Consider the following 9,403-nt stretch of genomic DNA (forward strand, 5'->3'; position numbering starts at 1 on the left):
GTCCACGGCCAATATTTTCCAACATTTCCCGGCTTAGACTGTCGCATTTAACAAGGCTTTGGTAGAGGCTGCGGGCAACGGTGCCAGATTGTCTTACTCAGAGCATAGTATTTACCTGTTTCTGACGCCTAACTAATGCCAAGAAACATCAGAATCTAACTCCTTTAACGATAACTATAAATGAGTTTCGTTATTGGAGCCCAGAAGATAGTTTAGGGGTAGGAAGTCGGGAAATATAATCGGCTGAGTACGACAATCTGGCAACGTTGAGGCTGTGGGTGCTTCCATTAGTAGTTTTATGAGTCTGGTGATAATTTAGCAAGGCTCCTGGAAACCTCTCATGGGAACTGACTAATCTCCTTTGTGGACTTTGGAATTAGTGCCGTGAGAGTTGAAGGCCTTTGAGAATACGGTCTACATGATACGAAATATGGCGTTAAAGTTTTGAGACTCCGAGGACAAATCATATATAAGCGTGCAGGGGAGACAGAGAATATGAATGACAGTAAGAAAGAAGAAGAGTAACAGGGCAGGAGGTAGCACGAGGTAATGGGAACCCGAATATTGAGACAACGTGCGTAAATCATAAAGCTCTCAGTGTAGGCTTAAGAGTTTACGAATGAAAGAACGAAAGAGGGAAAAAAGAAGAACGCGGCAGCCTCTCTTTCGGCCACCTCTTTGGATTCTTTTTAGGAGCAGCGAGTAGCGGGCTTTTTTTTATATTATTGTTTCCTTTTTTTGTGGCCTTGAGCTGTCTCCTTTGTTGTAAAAAAAAAAAACCACTCTTCGTAACTCTTCATAGGGGCAGTGATTAGCGGGCTTTATTTTTCATTATTGTTTTATTTTATTTTTAGTTTGCCCTTGAGCTGCTTCCTTACCGTAAAAAGAAAAAAAAGAGATAGTACAAGGTAATAATATGGTAAAACGTCGACTCCCCCGGCGGGTTAAATCTTCGAGCATTACAAGAAAAAATGAGATCTTGCCCAAAAAGGGAAGAAGGAAGGATATCAGCATGCCGCCAGGGACACATCAGTAAACTAAACAGCCCCAAATAGCTTGAGAGACTACGCGCCTAAATCATGAACTTGACGGAGGGTACAGAGAAGACGAATGGAAGAGAAGAGGAGGGAGAAAAAGCCTGACGGAGGGTACAGAGAAGACGAACGGAAGAGAAGAGGAGGAAAAAAGTAGCATGGCGCAGTAGATAGCTTTTTTTTTTGTTGTTGTTGTTGCCCTTGAGCTGTTTCTTTAGCTGTAAAAAAAAAAAGATAGCTCAGGATAATAAGCATAAAAATAAAAAAAACGTTAAGCCCAGACCACGTGCTTGAATCATTAACCTGAAGAAGGGAAGGGAGAGTAGACGAATGGAAGCAAGGCAGAAGGAAAAAAGTAGGCCTATACCATAACGAAGGAGGTAACTCAGGGTAATAAATTCCAATAGCTTAAGACTACGTTCCTAAATCATACAGCTTATAGAGATGACTTAAGTGTTTACGAATGAGAGAAAGAAGGAAATAACATAACGCAGTATATAGAGCAAGGTAATAAGTGGTAGAACGTTGACTTTCCGGGCGAGCTCAGATCATAAAGTATTACAAGGAAAACTGAGATCTTGCCAAAAAAGAAAGCAGGAAGGAAATCAACAAACCGCCGCAGATACACAAGTTAATGAGGGCCGAATAGCTTGAGACTCCGTGCCTAAAGTATAAATCTGACGGAGGGAAACTAAGAATAGACGAATAAAAATGGTAAAAGGAAAAAAGTAACACAAAGGAAAAAAGGAAGAAAGGAGAAAGTAACGTTACGAAGGAGAAACGAAGAAAGGAAAACAGGAAGAAAAGAGGTTTAAAAGAGGAGAGAAGGAAAGGAAAAAATAGAAAAAAGTAGCATAACGAAGGAGGAAGAAACGAAGAAAGGAAGACAGGAAGAAGAGAGGAAGAAAAGAGGAGAGAAGGAAAGGAAAAAAAAGGAGCATAACGAAGGAGGAAGAAAGGAAGACAGGAAGAAAAGAGGAATAAAAGAGAAGTAAAGGAAAAATAAAAAAAATAGCATAACGAAGGAGGAAGAAACGAAGAAAGGGAGACGGGAAGAAAAGAGGAATAAAAGAGAAGGAAAGGAAAAATAAAAAAATAGCATAACGAAGGAGGAAGAAACGAAGAAAGGGAGACGGGAAGAAAAGAGGAAGAAAAGAGAAGAGAAGGAAAGGAAAAATAATAAAAATAGCATAAAACGAAGAAAGGGAGATAGGAAAAAAAAAGAGGAATAAAAGAGGAGAAAAGGAAAGGAAAGGGAAAAGAAAGAAACACAACGCAGTAGATAGCACAAAGTAATAAATGCCAAAACGCTAAGACTCCGAGCTTAAGTCATAAACCTTTTAGGGGAGACTGAGCTCTTATGAAAAAAAGAAGGAAAGTAAGATGACGCAGGTGGAGGCAGAAGCTAATAAGGCGCCCAAACGTTAAGACCACGGACTTAGATCATAAACGTTTACAGGGGTGAGTGGGATCGATATTCTTAGACGCTTTCTGCACCTCACATCTGCTATTTCCAAAGGTTAAAATGGAGATTACTCGCGTTTTAATGAGTGTGTTTAATTCCATGGTACAGAAGAAGGGTCAGACTACCACCAGGGTCATAAAAATACCCCTTAAATTCTACGAGTGAGGAGAGATTTGTGGAGTTTTAGTGTGTGTGTTTAATTCCATGGTACAGAAGGGTCAAACTACCACCAGGGTCATAAAACTACCCCACAAATTCTACAGGTGAGGAGAGATTAGTTGGGTTTGAATGAGTGTTTTTAATTCCATGGTACAGAAGAAGGGTCAAACTACCACCAGGGTCATAAAACTACCCCACAAATTCTACAGGTGAGGAGAGATTAGTTGGGTTTGAATGAGTGTGTTTAATTCCATGGTACAGAAGAAGGGTCAAACTACCACCAGGGTCATAAGACTACCCCTCAAATTCTACGAGTGGGGAGAGATTAGTCCAGTTTTAATGAGTGTGTTTAATTCCATGGTACAGAAGAAAGGTCAAACTACCACCAGGGTCATAAAACTACCCCACAAATTCTACAGGTGAGGAGAGATTAGTTGGGTTTTAATGGGTGTGTTTAATTCCATGGTACAGAAGAAGGGTCAGACTACCACCTGGGTCATAAAACTACCCCACAAATTCTACGAGTGGGGAGAGATTAGTCCAGTTTTAATGAGTGTGTTTAATTCCATGGTACAGAAGAAGGGTCAGACTACCACCTGGGTCATAAAACTACCTTCCACAAATTCTACGAGTGGTCTACTGAAGCACCTGAAGCCAATATGAGCCAGACGAACACGAAAAAAAGACGCCGGTGTTAAATTCATCTCCGTTACTTAAATCTCGTGCCGAGCATTATACTCTCCTAAAATTTACTCGGGAATAAGACCCTTCTCCTCCTCCTCCTCCTCCTCCTTCACCCCCTCCTCCTCCACCTCCTCCCCTCCATTAATTAAGCGTCTATCTATAGCCAGCCCACAAGCAAGCAACGCCCTCGCTTTAATCAATGTTGCATGTGATTGTTGCGGTCTGGGAAAGGTGAACTCTTGCTGGTGGCTGCAGGGCGTGCGTGCGGGGTGTGGTGTTTGTCGAGGCACCGTGGAATGGAGTATTGTGTCCATTGAGAGAGTCTAAAGAAGTTATTGACCTTCACATAGCAATAAATGAACTGATAAGGAAAATAAAGGGAAGGTAAAGGAGGGAATATAACCTAACGTGTTGATTCTCCAGCTGAGTCATCTGCCACAGTTGCTTCCTTTGGTCAGTGATATAAAAATTTTCTCCCGGAGTTCAGTTTGAGTTTTCTTCGCGCGCCTGCAAACCCGATCTCCCCGGTCACCGCTGCTCAACTTCTGTAATTTCATTTCTCCGCACGTGTCTTGTCCACCTCATTGTCCCCTGGTGAGTGGCGAGTGACTGGGGGTAACGATCCCAGCACCCCAGTTCTCCGATCCTCTCTCACTTTCCCTTCGTTTCGGTCAAAGCATTAAGCGGGTCGTTGCAGCCGCCAAATACTCTGGCGATATATACCGTACTGCTCTGCCGTACATAAGCTGCTCTGGTCGGAGGAGGCAAGGGCTGTGAAGTTAGTTGTCTGTTCTAGATCTTTTGATTTATTTTATGTTCATGGTTAGGGCGTCCTACAGTTGCTGTCAAGAAATTGTTATGTTCATACTCTTGCATATACTGTCTGTGAATCATTTTTATGCCTTTTTTTGTATGATTTATGATATAACAAATATTGCCTGTTTTAAAACTATGAAAAAAACTTAATTACCTGCTAAATAGATGGAGAGAAATAGCTCAGGTAATAAACGTAAGACATGACACTAGAAGAGTTGCTTAAGTCATAAATGTCACCGTATAGTTTGATAGGTATAGTAGATGGTAAAAGTGTACGTGTCTGTCACCCACGGGCTACTGAACCCATCACAGGCCCGCGGCAGATTTCAGACTAGCGATAACGAGTGTGAAGTATGTTGATGCTGAGTTGTAGGTCAGCTTTGTTGTGATACTTTATAAATAAGCGTTGAACATTTTGTTTATGTATATAGCTCCTTTAACCAGGGCACAGAGGAAAACTTTATGTAAACTAAACGATTATACTTTTTTTTTTCAAGCAGGAAGCTTAGCAAAACTTTTACATGAATGAAGTTATGAATGGGTTGGATGTCCATTTGCCGGAAGCACAATAAAGTTATGAGGCAGAGCGTGCAAATTGTGTGCGAGTTTGTTGGTGAAATGTTTATCTCCCTCTGTGGAAAATTATCGTACCATCTCGTAGCCTAATTCCTGTATCAATAACTTTCATAACCTCCATTATGTTGATACATAGCACATGAAAAGATACGAATAATGTAACTTTTTAACGTGTGTGTGTTAACAAATATGATTTTTTCTGTATAACTCATTATTCCCAAAGCTGAGCCAAAACAGTAACGATCGAGAGACGGGAGGCTGCAATGTTGAAAACCCTGACTGGAAATATTATCAATCTGAAGACTTCCGCAGCGTTTCCACCAGTCGGTCATCAATATCTGAAACAATCAGTCAGTCTGGGCTGGGAAGTGAGTGGCATGGGGCATTTACTGCTGTCAGGCTGCAAGTTTTACCCGGAAAAGTGAGCGATCCATTCCGCAGTTGTTGTTCACTTGGTGGACACAAGCGCAAACCAGACATTTCCTGGGACAGCATCACCCGTATACCCACCTTGTGTAAGGCTGGTTATGTCGCCTCCGAAATTGTGAAGGAGACGGGCGTCCTTATGACGCGTTTAACGTCGGGGCAAGGGACTTGGAGCAGGCTCGGCCGGCGAGACGTTCCTTCAGGCACAGCGCTCTGGACGAGCCGCAAAACTCTCATCGATGATTTTAAAAGTAATGGAATAACACTGCATTGTAAACCTGCGCTGACAGCACACCGACTGAAGGGAGAGAACCTTGCGCTGTGACAGTAAAAACTATCGTATCACGTTCCGTTTTTAAAAAAATGGACTTGCCTCTGCCCGGTTTCACACGTAAGCCTGTACTGAGCAGCCAAACACAAAAAGAACCTTTTTGTTCTTGTTAAAGGCGGGGTCACACAAGCTAGTTTCTCTGAAGTTTTCCGCGGAGGTTTCGCCCCCCCCCATCACCCCCTGTAAGTACAACAATAATTATAAACTATTTCAAAAATACACCAGCCGACTTCAAACCTCCCGCTCCTCCTGCCACCCTTCCTTCTTTTGACCTGTATTGGTATTTGTTTGCTCATAAATAAATTCTCCACAAAATAAGCGATCACATTCTGCCCATGAAAAAATAATGTGTCTACAAAATAACAAGAAACTAAATTCTAACGCAATACTTACCTACGAGTTCTGCTGCAGCCAGCCAAGGAACGTGATCCACACTCCATTTTTAGGCACAGACTGAATTCAAATGCCTCCTTTTTCCCGTAGCAAGTAAAAAAAGGAGCTTTATCATTGGCTTAGAGTCTAGATATGTATCTCATTGGCCGAAACAAAGAGTCAACGCTCGTGATTGGCTGTGACAACCACTCGGCCACCAACGGTGCCAGATTGTCGTACTCAGCCTCTTATGTTTGCCGATTTCCGATCCATATAACGAGCTTCATATGTAGCTATCAATAAAATGGTTAATTATTGATACTTCTTAGCAATAGTTATCGATCAGAAACCGGTAAATACGATGCTCTGAGTACGATAACCTAGCAACGGTGCCGACCACAATGGCACAGCAGGGCATACTACTACTCAATCCAGTCGCTCTCAGCAACACTCTGTGTGTGATGAGCCGTGAAGGCCCGGGATGCGAGGAGGTGTATCTGATTGCGTTTCCAGTTACGTATGTTATTATGCAATATATTATTATTTCAATATATATTCTCTGTAACGTTCGGTGTTAATCGTAGCTTCTCTTCGCATAAATTTAAAATGAGTTTTCTTGACAGTTTAATGATAATTTCATGGAAAAAAAACATCTCTAATGAGTGTCATTGTGAAGAAATGGATGAAACTGTTCACGGTTTTCACTCGAGCGGCCTTCAGGCGAGGGATCCACCCTAGGAACTTGCCGACCTCGGAAGAAAAAAAAACGACTTGCTGGTGGCCGAGATTCTGGCAGATTTCTGCGGAATTTCCCCCAAAATTCTTCCGACTTTGAATCTCGGCAGAACACTTCAAAGGAACTATCTTGTGTGACCACGCCTTAAAAGAATATATATTGCACACGGTGGACAGAATCAGGGGCATGCTGTGGTCTGATGAAGGCAGAGTTACTGTTCCCGGGATGCCGTTATGACGAGGTCCTCGGCCAAGGAATTCAGACAAACGATCGTGAAACAGTGAAACAACCAGACAGTGTTATGGTGTATGGTGCGTTCGCTTACCATGGTGTATATGGACTCTGCCTCTTGATAGGGGTATAGCAATAGACAAAGAGACACTAGTAATAATTTAGCAGTTTTGATAACTATCCGGATGAGACAGGGCACCGCGCCACACCAGTAGGGACCTGAAGCAGTGGTTCAGTGGTTGTGCAGTGGAGTGCATTCAAGATTCGCCTGGCAACAATCTAGACCTAAATTTCATTGAAAACATTTTGCCTTTGATGAAAAACAAGTTGGGGAAGACATGTGTGTCCTTCTCAGACGCAAGGCCGCATTCAGTGTCTGGGATAGTTATTCTAATGATCTGTTTACCCCGTGGATTCCAGGCCCAGCAGACTGAAGGACGTCATCAAGAGGAGGGTGACGCAGCCAAACACTAGCGGCTGGTGAGTGTTGACCGGCTCATTGTCGTAGTTACTGGAGAGATCCCTCTATTCTTTTTGGTTCCGCTACCGTAAACAATCGTTACCGCCTAATGCGTTAACTGCTACTTGACTCGTGTTTGTCTTTGTGAGCGCTTGTTGATATACTTCTCTCGTAACAGTCGAGGTGCGTAATAACCACTCCATAACCATTTTTTTTTTATTAATATTCCCGCTCTAATCAGTGGTCTAGTTGAGTGTGTGTGTGTGTGTGTGTGTGTGTGTGTGTCGCGCGATGTGTGGTGTGAGCTGTAGTGTGGCTGTACTATGGTTATGATGTGCTCTGTATGGATGTAGTGTGGCTTTCGGATGGGTTGTGTGGTTGTGGTGTGACTTGGGTGAGCGTAGTGTGGCTATGGTCTGCGCTGTGTGACTGTAGTGTGGCTGTGGTCTGCGCTGTTTGACTGCAGCTTGTGTGGTGTGACTGTAGTTTGGCTGTGGTGTGCGTAATATGGCTGTGGTGTTGTTACTGTGGCTGTAGTGAAGCTGTAGTGCGCGATGTGGTGTGATGTGTGGCTGTATAGTGTTCGTATATTGCCTAAAGAGGCGGCGTCACGTATGGTAGTTCGGAAACGACTTACCTAACCTAACCAGCCGAGCCTGCTAACCTGTATCGCTTTGTATCGCTTCGCTCCTCTTGGTCATCTCCTCTGCTTATTCACACACTTTGCTTCTCAGTGGCTTTACCATGGAGGTAGAATTGGTGAAGTCGACACGGCCCGCTAATCCCATTCATTGAGGTGAAGCCGACGAACTGTCAAATTTACGACCAAAAGATGGGGGATGTCCGGGCCTGGCCGAGCCCATTAAGAGGGAGCCTGACCTGACAACACCTGACACCTGGCCGTAAAAATGACAGCTCGGGCGGATTCACTTAATTGGGTTGATGTCGACTCCACCAATTCTACCTCCATGGGCGTTACACTACTTATCTTTCCTCACCAGAAGGCATTATCGCACTATAATTTACACATTGGACAAAAAGATGGACTGATAAGGGAGGATAGATAGCAGAGGGCCACAGGAAACTAAGGGAAAGGAAGGTAAGTAGAGGTCACAAAGGGGTCAGGTCAGTAAGGTTGAGTAAGAGTAGAGAACAGATAACCACAGAGAATTGAAGGTCATGATGTGAAAATTCCGTTAGATTAGGTCAGAGGTTAAAGTCACACAGGGGTCAGGTCAGTAAGGTTGAGGGAGAGTAGAGAACAGATAACCACAGAGAACTGAAGGTCATGAAGTGAAAATTCCGTTAGATTAGGTCACAGGTTAAGGTCACACAGGGGTCAGGTCAGTACTCACCCACGATGGTTGCCAGGATCATGACCCCCAGCACGAGGGCGGTGGTGGCCGTGACCAGTAGGTGGGGGTCAAGGGCCGCCCCCCCGCCCCCCGCCAAGGTCTCGTTCACACTCCAGTTCCCGTGGGGGGCCGTCCAGTTCCCCTCCCCGCCCCACTCCTCCACATCCAGGTTCCAGGTCCCATTTTCTATGCTCCAATTTCCATGAGTCCCCCTTCCGCCCCCCTCCGCCCCCCATGTGACATTCAGCTCCCCCCACCAGTTCCATATGGGTTCTTTGCCCCCCGAGGACCCCCCACCCCTTGCTGTCACATCCCCGTGTGTGGTGGGGGGCGCTGGGGTTCTCAAGGGGGGCGTAAGGGGGTCGGTGGGGGTGGTGGGGAGGGGTGAGGGAGTGCCCCGAGTATCCCCGTCCATTAGGGAGGGGGGGAGTCCGTGGGCATGGCTCTAGTCCCCCGTGGGTGTGGGTGTGGGGGGGTGGCTGCCCCTCCCCCTGTGCCTAGCCCCCCCGCCCATGCCTGCTGGTTCAAATGGGCGTCCAATGTGTTTTTGTTCGCCTATGTAATTTTTGATGTTTTTTTTTTTTTCACCTGAGTCACACCTCCTGAGGCCTGGAAGTACAAAGGAATCGGTGGTTCATTTACTTGTCATTTCACTGAGTTTGTCTTTTCATTTTTCCTTATTTTCTCCCTTCATGAATTGATAACTGTTTTGTTTTTGTTTCTTTTCTCACCTGAGTCACTCACACACCTGTTGACGC

The 9,403-nt window shown here is 44.6% G+C and overlaps 1 protein-coding gene across 12 annotated transcripts in view; it reads right to left on the reverse strand.

Annotated features, from left to right (window-relative positions):
• Positions 1-8,564: 8,564 nt before the first annotated feature.
• LOC126985834 (uncharacterized) overlaps positions 8,565-9,403 on the reverse strand; it is a 45,576-nt gene continuing 44,737 nt past the window's right edge. For 7 of the 12 annotated variants that reach the window (XM_050841274.1, XM_050841270.1, XM_050841272.1 and 4 more), the window contains one exon: positions 8,565-9,403. In XM_050841274.1, the coding sequence (XP_050697231.1) occupies positions 8,635-9,060 (426 nt within the window). In that variant the 5' untranslated portion in view covers positions 9,061-9,403 and the 3' untranslated portion in view covers positions 8,565-8,634. The other 5 variants (XM_050841275.1, XM_050841276.1, XM_050841280.1 and 2 more) reach the window with 1 other exon arrangement.

This window comes from Eriocheir sinensis, chromosome 60 (genome assembly GCF_024679095.1).
Source record: "Eriocheir sinensis breed Jianghai 21 chromosome 60, ASM2467909v1, whole genome shotgun sequence".
NCBI lineage: Eukaryota > Metazoa > Arthropoda > Malacostraca > Decapoda > Varunidae > Eriocheir > Eriocheir sinensis.